The 21,191-nt window shown below is 36.5% G+C and overlaps 2 protein-coding genes and 1 long non-coding RNA gene across 6 annotated transcripts in view; 1 reads left to right on the forward strand and 2 right to left on the reverse strand.

Moving 5' to 3' along the window:
* SCN1A (sodium voltage-gated channel alpha subunit 1) overlaps positions 1–7,041 on the reverse strand; it is a 70,219-nt gene extending 63,178 nt beyond the window's left edge. For both annotated transcript variants that reach the window (XM_082464863.1, XM_082464862.1), the window contains exons 1-4: positions 6,953–7,041; positions 5,297–5,425; positions 3,146–3,237; positions 1,833–2,102 (exon numbers count right to left, since the gene is read on the reverse strand). In XM_082464863.1, coding sequence (XP_082320989.1) covers positions 1,833–2,102; positions 3,146–3,237; positions 5,297–5,425; positions 6,953–7,032 — 571 coding nt within the window. In that variant the 5' untranslated portion in view covers positions 7,033–7,041. The remainder of the gene's footprint in view (positions 1–1,832; positions 2,103–3,145; positions 3,238–5,296; positions 5,426–6,952) is intronic.
* Positions 1–21,191, forward strand: part of LOC309662482 — a 437,456-nt gene that overhangs the window by 16,467 nt on the left and 399,798 nt on the right. The window lies entirely within an intron of this gene.
* Positions 9,120–21,191, reverse strand: part of LOC309662410 (sodium channel protein type 1 subunit alpha-like) — an 89,041-nt gene continuing 76,969 nt past the window's right edge. For all 3 annotated transcript variants that reach the window (XM_082465226.1, XM_082465228.1, XM_082465227.1), the window contains one exon: positions 9,120–9,275. In XM_082465226.1, the coding sequence (XP_082321352.1) occupies positions 9,123–9,275 (153 nt within the window). In that variant the 3' untranslated portion in view covers positions 9,120–9,122. The remainder of the gene's footprint in view (positions 9,276–21,191) is intronic.

Below are 21,191 nucleotides of genomic sequence, written 5' to 3' on the forward strand. Positions count from 1 at the left end.
CTCGGGGGCTCTACAGCGCAGGCTCAGTAGTTGTGGTGCACGGGCTTAGTTACTCCTCAGCATGTGGGATCTTCCCGGACCAGGGCTTGAACCCGTGTCCCCTGCATTGGCAGGCGGATTCTTAACCACTGCGCCACCAGGGAAGCCTTGGACAAATTTTTGGTACCAGATATTTATAAGTGAAGTTTTGTCCATTAAACTCACTGATCTAGAAGTTTAATCTGAAGAAAATATAACTTTCAGTCATAATGTTTATCTTTAATTTTAATAAATTTAATTTTCTATTACTTTCAAAAGTAAACCATTTTATTTATATTTGCATTTAGTTTAAAATAATCTTTGTTCAACAGATGGAATATTATTAGAGAAAATGATAAGAAACAGATTTTTAGGGCTGAAAATAGCCTCAGATATTCTTGACTTCTTTTATTTTGAATGTAACAAAAATGGAGTCCAATAAATTTTCCCTAGAGTGAATAAATCCTAAGTGACATCCTCATAATCAGTTCCTTGATCTTAGATTAAAACAACAACAACAAAAAAAGCAGATTTCAGGGAGTTAGTGACAGCAGTGGGCTTATAAGGATCTTGTGAAGTGAATAAGGGACATTTCATGTATTCCTCTGACATGTATTTTTCTTAAGGCATTTCTCTTAATCCAGCGATTTACAATTATTTGCAAATTATTTGTTGGCATGTCACTAACATCATGGAAGTGTTCATCTGTATCAACCAAGGTATTTTCCAGATCTATAACTATAAAAAGACACTGATTAGTTTTTTTTATTATGCTATCATTACTTTAAGAATTATCAAACCACCAGTAAGTAAACTTTATGACTAATCCTACTTCTTCCACATAACCAGTCACTAAGACTTTCTTTCTTCTTTGATTTTTTTCTAAGAATTACTCATCACCTTAAAATAATAGATACAGCTATATTTAAGCACATCTAGAGTCTAAGTCTTACATATTTAATATTTTCCTTTAAAAGGACATTCCCTTTCATGAGTCATGTTCTTTCTCTGTGCTTTTGAAATATTGCTACTGGCAGATACTAAAATTATATGATAGAAAAAGAAATTGTTAATTTTACTGTCACTTTAAAAAGAGGATATCAGGCCAATTATTTTTTCAACCTTCTAGAGTAGACTATTTAAACGTTTGACTATTTTGTCTAAACTCTTGAAATAAAGATAAACTGATTCTCATAACTTCACAGTTTTATGACATTTTTAATTTCTCTCTCCTAAACGTTGACTCTCATTTTCTTCTCTTTGATGTAATACTACTTTTAACTCTTATTCTACAAATGTAAGAATAACGTTAACCTTTAGGTCTCACATGCTTTCCATAACACAACAATAAAAATAACCTGGTAAACTATAAGCACCCTGGAATCATGTGCCATCACCATTATTTTCCCAGCATCCTGTGCACTTTCTGGTACATAAAACACATTCTGCAATTAGTGTTTAATGGGTTACATTTGCGTAATACTTTGGAGTTTACAAAGGGTTTTCAAATACTTTATGCCATTTGATTGTCTCAAATGAGACAATATACAGCATTGTACACTGTGATGAGAAGAATGTACAGCAACCCAATATCCTAAGAAAATTTCTTTCTAGCTGAATTTTTCAGCCTCCCATAGGGTTATCAATAAAATAGTTATCATAGTTATCAATAAAATAATTAAATGTATGTGCAAACCATTATAAGGTGATTAAGAGATCACAACCTGTTATGCAATCATTTAAAAAATTTTCCATGCCTAGATGGAAAGACGATCAACAATGAAAAAATAAACCTACATCACAGTAATTCTTACTTGAATCTTGAATATATGACTTCCAGTCAAACTCAATGAAAGTTTCATTTACAAGTGTGCCATTGTAATTCACAGTTATATTCTTCTCTACACTATGTTCCTCCAGGGAAGCATTGGTGGGAGGCCATTGTACACATTTATTCCGCAGGTTGCCCATAAAGAGCTGCAGCCCAATCAGTGCAAACACGCTCAGACAGAACACAGTCAGGATCATGACATCTGAGAGCTTCTTCACCGACTGGATCAGGGCCCCTACGATGGTCTTCAGGCCTGAAAGAAAGAAGGTTATTACTATGAAGACTTAGAATGTCTGAAATACCAAAAGCTTCACACAATTTTCTTGAAAACATACACTCCATGAATAAGTCTGAACATGATTGCAATGCTAGTGGGAGAGCAACACTTCATGGAAGGCTGAAGTGCTTATGGAAATAAACTCTGGAAATGTAAAAAAATCTAAACCATGAAATGAAGATCCAAATCCCATTAGGTTGGGAGAAAATAGCTGGAAGTTCATGGTCTTCACAAAGCCTGTATTAAGGTCTTGTATTTCTCCGTTTTGCTAATGAAACTTTCCCCATACTTTCTTTCATTGGGGTCAGTTGTCAGTTTTATAACAAATTACGTGAATAAAAATATTTAAAATTCCTATTCATAAGTAGGAAAGGTTTTGCTATAAAACTGGAAGTGGTTTGGAGTATAATTGCACTTTAGGATAATAACTCCTTGGGGAGTTCCCTGGCTGTCCAGTGGTTAGGACTCGGCGCTTTCACTGCCGTGGCCCGAGTTCAATCCTTGGTTGGAGAACTAAGATCCTGCAAGCTGCATGGCACGGCCAAAAAAAAAAATGATAATAATAATAATAATCCTCCATGCAGACCCATGCTACTCTTTATTATCTTATTCCCTTGTCTTTTTAAGCAATATTAAGATTTACATTGTATATACATTGTCACCAACGCCTAAAATGAACAAGAAATTACAGATCGGTACATTTGATATGGAACAAATCCTTGGTATGACTGATGTGGAGAAAAAACCCAGCACATCTCTAAGTGCAAATCACATAGACTGTATATTACAGTGTCTCATGCAAGAAATTGTTAAGCTCCAAGGATGATGAAAAATGTGAAAACATAAAATTTTATGTTCAAATAATAAGAGTCATTTTCTGAATAATACCCAATTTTGATAGTTACGATTTTGATGATTTTAATGATGATGACCCCTGATTTTCTGTAATGCTGAATGTCAAGAAAAGAGACAGTTGCTGAAAAAAACATGATGGGTGAGCCTCAGTGTTTAACCCTCACCTGGAATGACTGAAATTGTTTTCAGTGCTCGGAGAACTCTGAATGTTCTCAAGGCGGAGACATTGCCCAGGTCCACAAACTCTGTCACATATCTGTATTAGGGAGTTCACATACAAACACAATAACAGAATACAAAGAAAGAGCTGTAGGTGCAAGGATCCTTATGCTTTACACTGATCACTTCTTACCTGGAATTACAGAAATAGTTTTCAAAGCTCTCAAGACTCTGAAAGTGCGAAGAGCTGAAAAATTGCCTAGGCTTACAAATTCTGTTACATACCTGTAGAATTAAATAAGAGTTATTCAAGATTTAAGCAGGATTTATATTATTTGCTTGGGTCATTTATAAAGACCTTCTTGGTGATTTTGAATGATAATATTGTAAGTAACAATTTAGAAATTAGGGTCTATCACTATGGTTTTCTTTACTCAGATAATTTAAGGATGTTAACTAGATGTAAACTTCATAATGCACACAATCCTGTTGCCATTTCAAAAAGCAATACAATCGATATCATGTGTAATTTAGGAGAATTAAGTAGAAAGAAAATAATTCTTGGCTATAGTGTCATGGAATTAGTTTTTTTAAAAATACATGAAAATCATGAAATCAGGGCTTCCCTGGTGGTGCAGTGGTTGAGAATCTGCCTGCCAATGCAGGGGACACGGGTTCGGGCCCTGGGCTGGGAGGATCCCACGTGCCGCGGAGCAACTGGGCCCGTGAGCCACAGTTACTGAGCCTGCGCGTCTGGAGCCTGTGCTCCACAACAAGAGAGGCCGCGACAGTGAGAGGCCCGCGCACCGCGATGAAGAGTGGCCCCCCTTCGCCGCAACTAGAGAAAGCCCTCGCACAGAAACGAAGACCCAACACAGCCATAAATAAATAAATAAAATTTTAAAAAAACCAAAAAACAAATGGGTAATAGCATAAAATACTCTTATAAAAAAAATCATGAAATCATCCAAGAGAAATTTAGACAGATTGACTTACTGCCTATCTGTATGTGATCAGGATTTCCTAGTGTAACTCTTAAGTGAAAGCTAGGCAAATTAAGAACAATATTTTATGGGGGCCCAATGGTTACTCCTGCCATTACTGCTATTTTATTCTCAAGAAACAGTAGCCCCAATATGCCTTCTTCTGAGCTGTGGCCAGAGGGAATGGTGAAGAATCATCCTGACTAGATATGGAATTAAGATGAGATAGGCAGCATCCGGAGCCGCGAGAACATCAGCACCATTTCTCCTCTGCCCATCCATCCACCTCCTTACACCTGTAAGAGGCCAAGAATGTCAGCTCCTGAAGGATGAGAGTGAACTGTATTGGTCCACCTTCCTCCACACTCTAATTTTACCTACTGCTGAGTGGCCTTCTGTTACTTTTCTGAGTGTCTTCTTCTTCGGGGAAGTATATCACTAGACAAAAATAAAAAAAGCAGGACTGCAGAAATTGTGCATAATACTGAGTGTATCTGGATGGGAAATAAGGATAAGAAGGTTAATATAAAGAAAAAGATGAAGAAAATTATAAAGGGAAAGAAGAGAGGAAGAAAGGAAAAGGATCAGGTAAGATATAGGAAGAGGCAGAGAGAGTGTGTTTGTTTATATGTCTTAATTATCAATTGACTGATGAAATAACAATTTAATATTAAATACATAATATATTAACTACCTTATTTTTTCTATTAGTTTGATTTGTCAGAATGTTTTGATGTTTATTTTCTATTATTCTACCAAAGAAGCAAGGGAGAGTGTGTGACGTGGGTAAGGTCAATGGAAATCTGTAGGGTAAGCAGAATTGTTTCTGGCTGTAATTTTAAAAAGCCGTTTTCACAGATGTATTATGAATACATTTATGCTTTCATATTAGGGTGTGTGTGTGTTTGTGCACCTGTTGAAAAAGCAGCATGTATGAAATTTGCTGACAGATGTTTGTTACACGTGAAAATTGTAATTTCAATTACTGCAAAGCCTTTATGCCAAAGTGAAATGCCACTTTGACCTCTGTTGCGCTAAATTAAAATCCAGAGCTTAAATATATAAATCACACTGAAATATTCTACAGTTAAAGCAAGCTTATTCTTCAAAAGCATGAGCACATATAGAAGCCAAAATATAGTCTCTTTTGAAGCTTCCAAGAAAGGCACTTACGCAAATGTAATGACAGTGAAGTCGAGCCAGTTCCATGGGTCCCGAAGGAAGGTAAAATCTTCTAAACAGAAGCCCCTTGCAATAATTTTTATAAGTGATTCAAAAGTATATATTCCTGTGAAAGTGTACCTGGAGACAAGTGCCCAAAAAGAATGGATAAACTAATCATTTTCTTTCACAGCAATTTCAATTACTTGTCACTCCATTAAGGGAATAGACGAATATTATAAAACGAATCTAAGCAAGTTAATATTATTTTCAGGGAAATAAAACATAGCCGTAAATTTAAATTCAACTCCTTAACACATGAAGAGTTGGCTTTAAGTTGTCCTAAGAGTAGGGTGAGAACCACATACTGTATAAAGTGTATCTGAAATGTCTTAGTATTGACATACATGAAGAGAGCCTCTGAGAATTACCCAGTACATTCACATGACGGAGTAGCTGATCAACAATATTGCAGAAGCATAAAATGATTTTCCTTTAGAAAGTAATAAAACTCAATTTCAACCATGTTTTATGAATGAGGGAACATTGACAAATTAGTCTCAAGTTTTTCTCTTTCTTTAAGATAAGCTAGGTTAACTTACTTGGAAAAAAGAATTTTGTTAACATCAAAAGTGGGTAAGTTTAAGGTCACAAGAGGTGAAAATTTAGTTTAGAATAAAATACTGAGTCTTAGACTGGAAACTTAGATGTTTCCAAAATTTAAATCTTCTACTCAGTTTAAATGAGCAGAAATTTAGATATTTCCGAGTAGAAACCTAGATGTTTCCAAAGTTTTAATCTTCGACTCAGAAGTTGGAGAATGAAATCACGGCAACTAGGGCAACTTGAGACCTGTGGGCCTCACATGGTAGCTTTAATACTTTAGAAATCCTTTGTATATAAATTTTTTATTTTCTTCAGAATCTTTATCCCTTTTTTGATTGGGTCCAACCTGGAAGTTTCCAGGAAGGGAAAAAGCCCTTGGAAACACCCCCGTGGTGGCTGTTTTAAGGGTCAGCAGGCACAAAGCAATACTGGCTACCACGCCGGCCATGCAAGCAGACCCAGCAGCACTTATCACACATCTGGCCTCTCTGGCCTCAAAAGTATCCCAGAACAGAGCCCATCAATACAATTAGTAATGCATCTGGTTTCTGAAAATCCTACCCTAACTTTCCCTTTGGTTAGCTTAGCCCCCAGTCAATTAAATTTTCAAGTTTGAAAATCTCAAATTTTGTGGGCTTTTTTTTTTTTCAGCGAATTTTTTGGTGACCACATTTGAAACTGATGTAGGCCTGGCATGGAGTGGATGTGTCTGATGGAAGTGAAAACTTTGTGAGGCTCAATATTATCCTTTTAGGGCAAGTGTAAGACTCACTGAATTCATCTGGAAATGAACTGGAACCAAGGTCTACCATATTGGTTCCTTTCTGCGAGTACTTTCATCACATTTGCTTTGGTCACTGTAGATCCTACAGGAAAAGTGGCGAGTGTCCAAGAATGATGGGCTTCTGGTAACCACCAAGTACACGTGAAGGAGAGAGATTAAATACTAAATACATATATGTAGATATAGATATATGTCTATATGTCTGTATGGCTATTCATCTATACACACACACATATACATACTCATGTAGGTCGCTTAAAACGTTAAGTTGAACTTACTCTACATTCTTTGTCCAGTCAGGAGGGTTACTCATTGTCATAAACACACAGTTCGTCAAAATAGTGCACATAATTAGCATGCTGAATAATGTAGGTCATTGTTAAGGAACACACAAAAGAAAACCCAAATCCATGTATCATATTACATAAAACTAACATTGAAAAGCTCAACCTGCAGTTTGGCCAGGACTCCGGGCCAAATACCCTATGGGCAAGTCATCTAATCTCTTTAAATTTCATTTTTGTCATCCATAAAATCTGGATAATAATATCACCCTCACAGAGTAGTTGTATAGATTAAGTGAGATAATGTATGAGAAAGCTTTATAAAAGTATAAAGTGCGGCTTTTGTTACTATTATTAAATCAATCTATTTACCTCCCAGAAGACTTTAGGGGGAAAACAGTGGGCACTTTGGAGTGGTCCAGTTTTTGAGCAGAGAGCACTGACTTGAACTAATTTAGTTGATTAAAATAGTAAATTGTTGAGGAAGGCACATCCCTGCAGAATTGTAATTTCTTAAATACGTGTGATACAATATAGTTGAATACATTAAAATTTATATAGTTAAAGTACAGCATGGTGTTAAGGGTCGGGTTGCTCTATTTCAACTGAGTTTGTAAACGTGTAGCAGCATTGGATAAGACTGAAAGTGAATATTCTTCAAGGCCATGACTTAACATGATGTGAATGTAATTAAAATTCAACATAAAGGTGATCTTAGCAACATAAAAGTGACTTGGGCAAGTCACTCAGCCTCTCTGTGCCACGGAAGCTCCTTGTGTCTCTACTGAATTTTATGCAGTGGAGCTAATCAGGTATGGAACTCATCAGTTTGAGGTACAGATTAAATGGGTTAATATGTGTGAAGTACTTGAAACAGGTCTGTATGTTAGTAGACATGATCTAAGTGTTAGCTAAAACCAATAACTAACTATGACATAACAGAATTATGGAGCTGAAAGGGACCTTAAAAAACAACTGTTTAATCCCTATATTTTAGAAATTAGAGAAATAATGCGTAAGCTCTAAAGAAATTAGATAACTTGGCCACAGATTAAAACACAGGTTTCTTACTTTCACATCCAATATTCTTTCCACCACAGTTTACTGCCAAAGCAAAAATTTTCCGTATGTGAAAAAGAAAGTTTTCATCAAATGACCACATGATGGCACTAGGAACACAAACTAGGATGAGGAAACCTCCATAAATGTAAAAACTCTGAACATATAAATTTTGTGTTTCAACTCTTTGATTTTTAATAATGCCGTATTTATACCATAAGGAATCTCTTGCTATCAGTTTAGAAATAGAACGGATTTTTAGGTTTTAAAATCTTTTTTCAAAAAATCAGGTAGTGTAAGTTTATGATCATTATAACAGTATTTCTATATTTATTATTGCCAAAGCCACCAAATGAGACATAATCAGAAGTGAAGGTTTTTGCCAATGAATATGAACAGATGAATTTAGTTGCAGAATCCTTTTTTAACACCAATGAGAATCTCAAAGCCAAATCCCTAAAGACCACTTGGAAATACAATCTCAGCGTCTTTCATTAACTTCCAAAGCCCTTACTAAGCAATCAGTTTTGCACGGCAGAGTTATAATTCAATGACTTAAATTTGCAATTAAGCCAATATTCCAGTACTTCCTCACAGATTTCATTAGGAAAGTTCAAAAACTAGCTAAATATTGGCCAAAGCCCCCTGATCTTCTCCCATGGAAAATATGCTTAAAGGTTAATTCTAAGGTACACTAAAATGCTTTGTATTATAGACAGCTCTATATTGGCTCTGGATGTAAATTTTTTGCTATTATATCATTATTCACTGCAAATTCTAGAAAATCAGAAACTTTGTACAATATCTTAAAAATAAATATGGCTATTTTACACTAGATTTGTAGGACTTGATACATATAAGTGTTTTTAGAAAGATATGTATAATGTTAAAGACTTTGATGTATAATATATATTTGAAAGATATATATATAGTATATATATAATATTAAAGACTATGTAAGTTTCAGTGACATCTATGTAATAAATTTTAAGAATAAGGCTTTTATGACCAAAGAAAATACAAAATGAGAGTGATAAAACCACAGAATATGGACATTTCCCAAGTTAATTTTACATTTAGCTACAAAGCATTTATAGATTATGTACTAATAGCTAATACTGATCGCATGAAAAGGATATGAATGTACCAAAATCTTAATAGCTATTTTCCTAAGAGGATTGAAGGGAGTTAAAATGTACAGGGCAGAGGTGGCACTGAACCGGAAGATGGCCTTCCCTTTATTCAATACTATAAAAGTCTGTAAGATAGGAACACATAGAAGTATAAAAGTATAAACCATTTAAACTCTATTACCCACCTTCTATCACTTGTCAAAATGAATTATTCCAATGTTGCAACTTTCGATGCGCACCGTGAAGACAAACTGTTACTGGATCTCTTCTTAACTAGAGACAACATCCAATTGTATAACTCACCTTTGACCTGATACTTACCTGCAATTTTATCGTATATAAGACAGTTAGCCAAGGTAATTTATTTGTTTTCTTAATATTTTAAATATCTGAGTTAAAGGAAAAAGTCTCAAATGGGTGCACGTTATCATTTCATTCTACAGATCTTAGGACACTACATTCCTTTTACAGCGATTTCAGCTTTTCCATTTCAAATATCTTGAAAATTAATGCTCTGGAATGCAAAATCATTCAGTAAAACAAATAATATTTTTGAAATAAATATTCTTTTACCATTTCTGCTTATAAAATAAACATTATCACTCTATTTGTAATAGGAAATAAAAACAGCCACCATCAAAACCAGTCTTGGGTTAGATGGATGTAATCCAATAATTGATTTCTGGAGGCCAAGCTCCCTGGAGAGTATCCGTTGGCCAGGAGTGCTAAATTCTGTATTGGGATTTCTGAGTTAGCTGACACACTGAATTCTAGTCCCAACTGGCTGCCTATTTCATGTAGTGCTTTCTTAGAGGAAAAGCTCAAAGCCCCTGCAGAATCTAGGATCCATGGATGTGAATGGAACTGGCATTCTAAAAATTAGACATATTTGAGCACAATTAGCAGTGTGTAGAAACAAACAAACAAACAAACAACAACAAAAAACAAAGCAGCAACATACAATCGTGTATCAAGGATTCTGACTCAGTGTTTCCTAAGACCTTTATGTACATTCAGACTGGGGGGAGTGGAACCTATTTCTCTATGAAGAACATATCTTGAGAAGGGAACTCCAAATCTTTTAAATTTAAACCCCATTCTTCAAAAATACTGTTTTTCTGACTAAGGACACGTATCTGTGTAGATCACATTACGACATAGCAAGCATTAACCTTATGTTTACTTTCTACTAAAAATCTTTGACAAGGGTTTATTCTCTACATTTAGTCTTCAGGTCATTTATAGATTTCTCATGTCTTTTCTCCTCTACCTTCAGGGTTTTCTAAATTGAAATAGAGTAATTACTCCAAAACATTTACTGAGTTGCTGTTTGAAAATAGCACTTCCTGGCTGGTATATGTAAGAGTGCCCTAAATCAGGGCTGTGAAAATGGTCCCCCAACCAGTGCTGGTCTCCAAGTTGTTCCTGATCTGTGACAAGATTTGAGAGTAAGTATTTAGAAACTTGTAAGGCAATTCGACAGACTAATTTTACATCTGTTGAATGTAATAATAAAAAGACAGGGTGTATTTTGCAGGTCTGTTTTTCATTTCAACTTTCTGGAAATTAATTTTATTGTATTTTATAGAATAGCAACCTCACCTTCACAACAGAGAGTTTGAGATGCATTGCTCTACGTCTAACTTTGACTCCATATTTCCACTTTCATCTTTGATGGACTGTGGGTCCAGAGTACAAAGAAAACTGTGTCACAATGTCCATTTGTAGGAGGGGAGAGTTTCACCTGTGCCTATTGGAGGAGCAGTCACCCGTGTCTACAAAACTTAGTGCTCTTTTGCTCTGATTCATTCAGTGCCCCTGTCCCTAAATGGCATTGTGAGATCATCATAAAATGTGCACAGACTTGTGCAATGCAAATGCCTTTGCCCTAGGGAGTACACACATGCAAGGACACAGAAAGGCTCTGAGTGAGCTAAATCAGGACCGAATATGGTCCACCTTGCAAACCAACTGCCTATGCTTCCTTTCCCCAAGATTATGCTGAGTAAAACCTGATGGAAATATTGTGGTCTGGGAGTGGGAGAGCCAGTAAAAACATAACATAGAATATATCTTTTTAAAATAAGAATTCCCTCATTTCAAATAATATTACAAGCCTAATTTTGGAAAAGAAGTTACAGCCCATACGGGGCCTAAATCATGGGCTGGAGGAAGAGGGGGATGAAGATGGTACTGATTGTCGCTCAGTGGATAAGAATAATAATCCAGCTCATCCTGAGGAGATGAGACCACGTGCAGAAGAGATCACCTGTGTCTTTGACTCTGTGGCCACCCCCCAACCCAAACCATGAGCAGACCTAACAAAAAAAGAAGTAGAAGAGATGGAGGAAGAGGGTGATGAAACCAAAGGCAAAGCTGCAGAGGCCAAAAGAAAGGGGTGGAGAGAGAAAGAAATTCTGCCCTAAAGACCAAGAAGAAAAAGAAACAAGACTCAGAAGCTGAACCAAGAGGAACCCAAAAAGGCAGGGCAAAGGGCCAGAACTCAGCAGGGTAAAGCTAACTAAAGCCACGGCACCCTGATGCTGATAAATAATTCTCAATCTAAAAGTCCTTTCACATAGAGGAATTAATATTTTGACACAAAAGTTAAAGGCAAAAGGACAAAATTCCCAATTGTTCAAGCCTTAGATGGAAACTTTTACTGATTTTAGGGTATATTCTCTTTATTTATTTAAAAAATTCAAAGAATGTATTTTAACTTCATATTTATAAGAAGTATGTGTACAGTGTGTAAGTGCTTACAATTAGAATGTATAATGGAATTAATGAGGTTTTCCTGTACAGCAATATTTGTTCTCCTTTAATTTTTCACAAGCCGTATAGATAGATAAGACATCCTTGATAGAGCTCCTGGGAAGCTGATGATAACACCGGCACTGAGGGACTATTTCAGAGGGTTTCTTCTGTGAGGACTTTGCTGTTCCCAGGTTGAAACATATATTTACATACAAACTACACAAATGTTGCTTTAAAGTGTTTATGGATTCATTTTAAACAGCTGAATTATAGAGCAATCCAATATTAGAATCTTGACTCTGTTACCATTTTTATGTCAGTAAGTTCCATTTAGAACTTCAAATTTGCTATTTGTAACTGATCTTGTATCTATTTCCTCATCTATCTGTATCCATCCTCCTTATATTTACTTGCACAGAGAAGAAGCCAAACATTTAGTTTCTAAGTGTTGAGGATTAATGAAAGGATACTTGCCCCTAAAGACTCTCAAACACATGTTTCCCCAAATAATGGTATTGATAGTATTGAAAGGAGAAGAGAGTCAGAAGGGAACACTGTTTACTTACAAGTGGTCAAGTAACCTTAGAATTTTCAAACATAAAGATATTTGCCTTCCTCATTTCACAGATAAGAAAGGGATCAAAAAGGAAAGAATTAAAAGACTAGCCAAGATGTTACTATTACCCCTGCCCCATTTTTTTTTTACTGTGGTAGAATACACATAACATAAAATTTACCATCTGGTCCATTCTAAGTGTACAAGTTCAGTGTTGACATTTTCAAAGAATGTACTGAATGGCTTATTAGAGGAAAGTATTTTAGCATCCTTTAAATCTAATTAGTTTAATACAAATTTCATTAACATAACTACTCAGGACAATTTTTATTGCATTAAGTCGCTTCAATAGAAAAGAAAAACTTCAAAATTGATGGTGGAGGAGAAATGGCTGATATAGTAGTATCCAGCTTGAAAAAGGCTTTTTTTTTTTTTTACAGCTCAAGGCTGTAGGAAACTCATGAAATCATTTTAACCTGAGAATAATACTGTGCCTCAGAACCAATTTCAAAACAGCATTTTGACTGAATTAGAGATGAGATTCTGTATATAAAATATCACTTTAAAGACACATTTGTAGGAATGTAACTCTCTTCACATACTAGACTTTGATCAGGCTTGTCACTTATCTCTTCATGTACAGCTACCAAACTCAAGTAGCATTTATGAAGTCCCTGTATGATAAGCTGTTAATATGTGTAAGCGTGGTGGACACCTGGAGAGCAGCCTGGATCTCATTCTCAGTTCAATCGTTAATTCAATTGACTTCAATGCAGAAGATGTGTGTTAGTTGTTTAGCACAATATTTGCAAAGCTCTGTGCTAAAGTTTATAAGGAAAACAAAGACCCCAAGTAGTTTGGGGTAAATAGTAAGTTATGACCCCAAGAAGCTTGAAAACTAGTAAATGTTCAACTATCTATACTAACGGAAGAAAATCTAGAAGGGTAAGTGAAGGTTTACTTAGACCGGAGCTGCCCAATAGAAATATCACATGAACTACAAATCTAAGCCACACATGTGATTTTAAATATTCTAGTAGCCACGTTTAGAAAAAGAAAAAGAAGCAGATGAAATTAATTTGAATAATGTTTTCTTTAACCCAATATATCCAGTAAATTATCATTTGGGGATGAAGTCAGTATTAAAAATTATTGAGATAGTTTACATCCTCTTGTCATACCAACTGTACGTCTTCAGAGACTTGAACTCGCCACATTTCAAGTACATTTCAAGTACAATAGCCATACATGACTTATGTCTACTGAATTGGGCAGCGCAGACCTAGGCGTAAACCATTCATTGTACTGCCAGTTTATACTGTCTTCAGCAAGCCTTGCCAGGTAAAAGTCAATTCTAGCTTTAAAAGAAAACAACAACAACAAAAACCCAAACAGGTAAACACCCCTGATAATCAAAGCTTAATAGTCTGGAAAGCAAATTAGAAAAACATAAGTAGGATTTGTTTTAACTTACGTATTTATTGAGTGCAGACTCTGGAATTGGATGCCTGGCTCAAAATCTGGCTGTGCTGCCTTCCAGCACTGAGATCCTGGACAAGTTACTAACTTTCCTGTGACTCATTTGCCTCTTTTGAAAAATGGGAATAAGTACACTAAGTTCACAGAGGTGTTGTGATTCCAATTCAGTAGGTCAGATTCTGATGCCTAGTATTCTGTACTTTTAATAAATAACTCAGGTGAGTCTGAAGTAGGAGAGCTGTGAATCTGTTTTTATTAACAGTTCTCATGTTGTGTACCTGGAGTAAAATCCTTCCCCATTATCTAACTGTATAGTCAATAAGGAAACACTTAGGTTATAACAGTTTGGTAGGATTGCTATTTATGAATCTGTACCCGTTACTATTTAGTAGTCTTTTTTTGTCTCTGGGTTTTTAGAAAGTGTTTGCTTATTTTTTTACTCAGGTTTGACACTGAATTTAACAAGCCATAGTTTTCCAGTTTTCTTTTAAAAATATGTCCATTATCTTAACTTTTCTTTCACTCTAGGGCTCTTGTTCCTTAAATAGTTTAAACCTAATGCTCAGCTTTGTGTTTATCTAAACATTATTGAAAAATTGCTAAATCACAGGATTGACTCCAAATTCACTGCAATTTTACTGCTCTAAAAGTAAATGTACTGGCAAAAGCAAGAAATAACAGAGGAAGGTGAGCAATGATCATGAACAATAGAAAAATGCAGAATATACTATTGGTTGATTCCACTTATGCCTTAGCCTCAAAATTTAAAGAGGCAATTTTCAACTTGTACTTACACTGTGATCCAAAAATGTGTTTGGGGTCAATTGTTTGGAACTTCGAACATATTTTCCCAAAGAAAGGAGATACATATATATATGTATTTTTTCTTTACACATAGATTCAAAAACCTACGTAATTCCTAATTAAATAGAATTCTGTATAATGACAATGTGAAACTTTATCCCTGTGTATAAGCAAGTGTGACTCTGAAAATGGTAACAGACTTCTAAGTTGGGTTGCAAGGTATACCTCTCTCCCCTTGATGTTGCCCTGGCATTCAAACTAGGGAAATTCCCTGACGCTATCTTCTGCCAGAAGTGGGGTCAACTTTTTCTAGCTCTAAGCTGCTGGCTTGAGAAGAGGTTCCATCGGGAAAAGGCAGAATGAGACCACATGGCAGGAGGAGGGATGCTGCAGAGCTTTGGGTGTAAAGAATTGCATAGACAGTCAAGAGATTGCGATTAGTACACATCTCTGGGGACATCTCTTGTTCTGGGCCAATTCCAAGGCATCTAATTCTTTTTTCTTTTTTTTCCTGTGAGCTCTCTAAATGGTCTCACCTACTTCCTTGCCTATCTTTTTTTTTAATAACCTGTGGATTCAGGCCAAGATTTTCCTCCTTTTCTGGCTCACTGAGGGATGGAAAGCTTTCTCACAGGTTCTCTACCTGACTCTGAAGTTAGTGTGCAATATTTTTAAAAATGTTTCTCTCCCAATCTCATTCTGTCTTACCCCTTAGATGCGGGATAATCATCCTAAAGAACAACTTGTGGACTTGTGCCTCCCGTGGCCCACCAAGCGTTAATATCCAGCCCTCATCTAATTGCACAGGGGTCCTGAAGCCAGGGATCACAAACCAAAACCCCCCACAGAGGCTAGGCAGTGTGAGAGACCTGCCAATTTTGGGCATGCAAATCAGTGATGCCAGATCTGATATTGTATGAGAAATCCTAAATATGCAAAATTATACATGTGTGTGTGCAATCTTCTGCTTTATAAATCTCAGACACTAATTCAGAATTGTAAACAATATTGCATGAGGCAAACAAAAATGTGTTTGGGGGCTCAAGGCATTATAGTTTTTTTATCTTTGCTTTAAGTTCATGCAAAAGAGAAAAATTTGTACCCAGAAAAGAGTCTGTAAAATTGCTTGTCCCTAGGCTTTAGCTGGGTAGAACAGTTGCAGTGGGGCCAGTGCTGGAGAGTTCCCAGCTGGGCTCCTATCAGCCAGGGTTACAGATGCTTCTGCCTCTATCTCAGACAGAGAGAAAAAATTATAACCACAGGGTGAAATGATAAAATCTGGGGGTCAAATACTTCTCATCCCTGTTATCTTCAGCCCATAGCATGGGTGTGGTACACTATTATATGCTCAGCTAATTTTTCATTGACAGAAAAGGACTAATTGGCCCAGTTTTATTGCAGACTTTTCTGTGTGAGAACTTTGGGCAAACTCTTCTATGTCAATTTCTACATCTGAATGAAGATTATAACAATACTAACCTCAGGGTTGTTTAAAGAATGAAATGAAACAAAATGAAATAAAACATGTGAATCCCCTTAATGAATTCAAAGTGCCATATACACTCAAGGATTAAAGGATTAAAAATGTGTGTCTCTCTGGTTCTCAAATATATACACATACAAACACTTGTGTACTTGAAAGCAATGCCAATTCTCACATTGGAACTTTGCCGCTCATTTTCCTTCCTCCCAAATTTCATATTCAGAAAACAATGCCATCCATTTGTTCCCATCTGTTAAGCATTATACCTCCAAAATAGATTCTGATCCCATCCATTATTGTCTTCATTGTCAAAAATCTAGACCAAGCCTCCATAAAGACTCCCAGTCTGATCTTTAAAAATGTGAAGCGGGGACTTCCCTGGTGATGCAGTGGTTGAGAATCTGCCTGCCAACGCAGGGGACACGGGTTCGAGCCCTAGCCCGGGAAGATCCCACATGCCGTGGAGCAACTAATCCCGTGTGCGCCAGCTACTGAACCTGCGTGCCACAACTACTGAAGCCCACGCACCTAGAGCCCGTGCTCCGCAACAAGAGAAGCCACCATAATAAGAAGTCCATGCACCGCAATGAAGAGTAGCCCCAGCTCGCTGCAACTAGAGAAAGCCCGGGTGCAGCAACGAAGACCCAACACAGCCAAAAATAAATAAATAAATAAATTTATTAAAAAAAAAAAATGTGAAGTGGACATTGTCACTTCTCTACCCAAAGTCTTCAGAGAATTCATTTTGCCCTTAAACTTCGAACTCTTTAAGATGTCGTAAAAGGTGCCTTGATCTAGCCCCAGGCCCACCTCCCCAATCACATCTTACTCGCCTTTTACTTATTACAGTCCTGCTATATTACATGTCTTCTTATGGGCTATTCCCTTTCCCTGGAAGTCTTCTCTCCCTTCTTTCTGCCCTTGAGATCCCAATATAAATGCCATTTCTTTACAGAGGCATACAACTTAAGTTTCCTGAATCTGTCCTCTTTGAAAAAAAGGTGCTTATCACCCTATTAGAATCTGGTGGGAAATGTACATCTCTAATTATTTTAGAAGCTGATCCAGACCCCCTGAGTCTCAAAGATTTTAGTTTTTATAAAGGCAGGGGATGCCCCTGATTGAGCAGAAGTAGTAAAGCAACAAGTCAGGTTTGGGAAATACTGCCAGCCTAAGAGATGAGGAGTACAGCTGGCAAAGTGGCATAAGTGAAGGGGCAGGAAAAGCAGTGACAGGCTTATTTAGAGTCTATCAATCACTGACTTCTCTTCTCCACTGGTATCATTAGTGTGACAACTGCAAACCCAGAGCAGCATGGGGATGAGCTGTGGAAGCTGACGGATCTGGTTTTAAATCTAGTCTCTGTTACTGAATAGCTTTATGATCTTAGGAAAATTAACTTTATCTGTTTCATCATTTTATTTTTTTAGTCATCAATTTTATACACATCAGTGTATACACGTCAATCCCAATCACCCAATTCATCACACCACCATCCCCACCCCCCTACAGCTTTCCCCCCTTGGCGTCCATACGTTTGTTCTCTACATCTGTGTCTCAATTTCTGCCCTGTAAACCGGTTCATCTGTACCATTTTTCTACGTTCCACATATATGCATTAATATACGATATTTGTTTTTCTCTTTCTGACTTACTTCACTCTGTATGACAGTCTCTAGATCCATCCACGTCTCAACAAATGACCCAGTTTCGTTCCTTTTTATGGCTGAGTAATATTCCATTGTATATATGTACCACATCTTCTTTCATCATTTTAAAACAAAGATAAGAATTATCTTGGAAGGACATATCAGTTAAATAAGAACTGTAAATTTCCTAATGCACAGTGCATAGGGCAGAGCTACCGTTTTTGCTTGCCTAGCACACCTTCTTCAAAGTCTCCATCTCTTCCTTTTAGAGAAAACCTCTGCCTCATTGTCTGGCCATGTGGGTTGGATGGAGCTGACCCACCCCTTGGCAACACTGGTCAACATGTGATGCTGATCTGGCCAATGAGAGCATCACAAACCCTTGGTTACAGTGATTGGTTCAGAAGAGGCCATGTGACCTAATTAGACTGAATTTCAGGACTTTTGCAAAAAATTTTGAAGAAAAAGAGAGCTCTTTTTCTTGGGGTTACTAGGCTGTAGGATGTTAGTTTCATGCTACTGGTGGCTATTTCTATCATCTTGTGGGAAGAGCCAGCCTGTGAATGCAGCCAGCATAGGTGAAAGTAGAACCAAAAATAGAAAAGGACTGTGTCCTGATGATGTTGTTTTAGGTACTGGATCCTTTGATATTAAGACCAGATTTACCCCACACATACATTTACTTGTTTGTTGCTTAGTTTGTTTTCAAAAACTAGTTTCTGTTGGTTTTTGGTCACTTTCACTTGAAGGGAAACTTATTAATATGGCAGGTACTTAATAAATGCAGTCATTATTTTACTACCATCCTCATCACTTTGGGATTGTTTCTGAGGCAGAGACGGGGAGGTGACAAAGAAGAAAGGAACATAAGGAAGAAATAATGAATGGGTAAGAGAAAGATTTGGAAGTAAACTGTAGTGCCTTGCAAGTAAGGGAGAGCCTGGATGACTGGTAATTCTAGAAGAGCTAATGATATACAAAGAAAAATCATGAATATGACAATTCATGGAATCCTGAGCTTTTACCATCTACTTTTCTGATTTTCTTTTAAACTCCTTTTCCAAGAAAAACTCCCTAATCCCAATTAAAAACAAAACAAACAACTCTCCCTACCCCATGTAACAATTAAAAACTCATGTGGAATGACAAACCAGGCATGAATTTAAAATCACAAGTTCCTGTATGATTCTTCATGCAGCCCCAGTAAAGAGGGAGCATGCATCTCTTTAGAAGAGCTGATATAAAGGGAGAATAAATTGTCTTTAAACATCGAAGAGACAATCAAGGAAAGAGCACATTTTTAAATGGATACATTTCTACATTCCATAATTAACAAACATGCATTTTCACTACAGATCTAACATACCTCATACTATTTCCAGTACCCTGTCACACTGTCAAAAGGATATTTTCTTCCATGGTACTAATGAGTCATCTGTAATTTTAAGAGAACATGAGAAGGAAGAAGTTTTCTGCAATAAAGAGTGGGTGAAGAATTTGAATGTATAGCCAAATGGTGCAAAATCAACCAAAGCTATGAAAGGAAACTGTGAAAAAAAAAATCCCATGAGGAAATAAAGGTGTGTTCACAAGCTAAAATGTGCCTTATCACACTGCTAAAGTAAATAAACAAACAAAGGAACCCAACCTGGAATCATGTTCTGAAGATCACGGGACTAGAGCTAACATGGTATGGAAAATTCTGTGACTCTCCTCTGATAGCACTGTTATTTTACTCCTTAGTTCTTACCTCGGACTTCTGAAGGCTTAAAATATCTGAGGGTCTGGAAGTGCTTCTATGAACCACGAGTGTTCACGAGATGGTTGCTACTATTTCTCGAGTTACTACCACAATATCACTGACCATGGATTAAATTATTTTAACAATTTCAACAGAAAATTTGAACATTATATAATTTGTACATTTTAAGCTAGGGCAAAGAAGATAAAAATATGTGGGCATATGCCATCTGAAAATACACCATCAGCAGTGACATTTTCATAAGCTCACTGACATTGTCTTTGCAGAAGATCACAGAGAGCTTCACTGGGGTTTGCGTCCTTTCTATTCCTTACATGTAGATTCGTTATATATACGCACCACTGTACTTTAACCTAAAACTTAACATAGGTTCTGCAACCATTTTTTGTAATAGACTTGCTTTGTTTATTCTATATATTTTTAAGAAAGAAACCAGAGACTTGGTATATACATACAAAGGACACATTAAGTATTGTGCTTGAGTTAAGCCTTAGGGGAGTCACTAGTCTGATTAATATTTGCATATTACAACCCACTCAGGCAATAAAATGCACATCCCCAATATCAGTGATGGTGGGAAATTTCATCCTAAGAAGCATTTTCCCCAGTGACATTTCCATCATTAGACCCTTTATCTATGCTGGGAGTACTGTGCATGTGTACTGCCATCCTCAGATACTCAAGTCACTAAAGTGAAATTGGTCATCAAGTAGCAAAAGAAATATTCACTATTTTTAAAAGGTTATTATTTTTCTAAGGATTCCAGCTTCAATCAGAGGAAGCTAATTCAGAATTTAAGACTATTCTTCCATACTGAAATAATCCAATTATGAAGGAAAATTTAAGACTAGAAAGAGTGTACACACAACCATAGAAAGTTATAAAACATGAAAATGCAAAAGAAGGAAATTTCCAACACATAGCTCAATCATGTCCTAAGCATGTCATGTTAGTTTTTAAGGATTTCAGTCCTGCAAAAAGTTTCACTTGTATTTCTGTTGAATGACTTACATTTGGAGACTTGCTGGATGTCAGCTCAATGTGAAAGCAATGGGATGTGCCTCACTTTGGGGAAACCTCCTTCCTGATAACAATATTTCTCTTATCAGGTTGTGCTACTTTCACTCTGTGATTTGTTCCAAAATACCAAAATATTTTTCCTTCCTCACACAATGTGCATTTGAAGATAAGGACAGAAGATGTTTAAGGCAAGTTTGAATGTGAACCTAACAAAGTTTATAAGGGTTACTTCAGCACAAGAATCTGAATAGTCATTCCTTCAGGATTGGTCTTTTACCCTCAGTTTTAAGACCTTTCTTTTAACTATTTGGATGGGTTTGCATCATTTTGTTTTCCATCTGCCTTTATATCCTTTGTTATGTCTCATTCATTATAAACCAATTGTGGATGGCTTTGTTTGGGAACATTCCCTCTAGATGACAACATTTATCAGTCTAAAAACTCTTTAATTTAAAGGAAAAGATTAATTGAATGATCTTGTTTCTACTTGAAGAATAGCTGCCCTTGTCAATACGCATCAGTTTGGTCTTT

Source organism: Balaenoptera physalus (genome assembly GCF_965194825.1).
Source record: "Balaenoptera physalus genome assembly, chromosome: 6".
NCBI classification, from domain to species: Eukaryota; Metazoa; Chordata; class Mammalia; order Artiodactyla; family Balaenopteridae; genus Balaenoptera; species Balaenoptera physalus.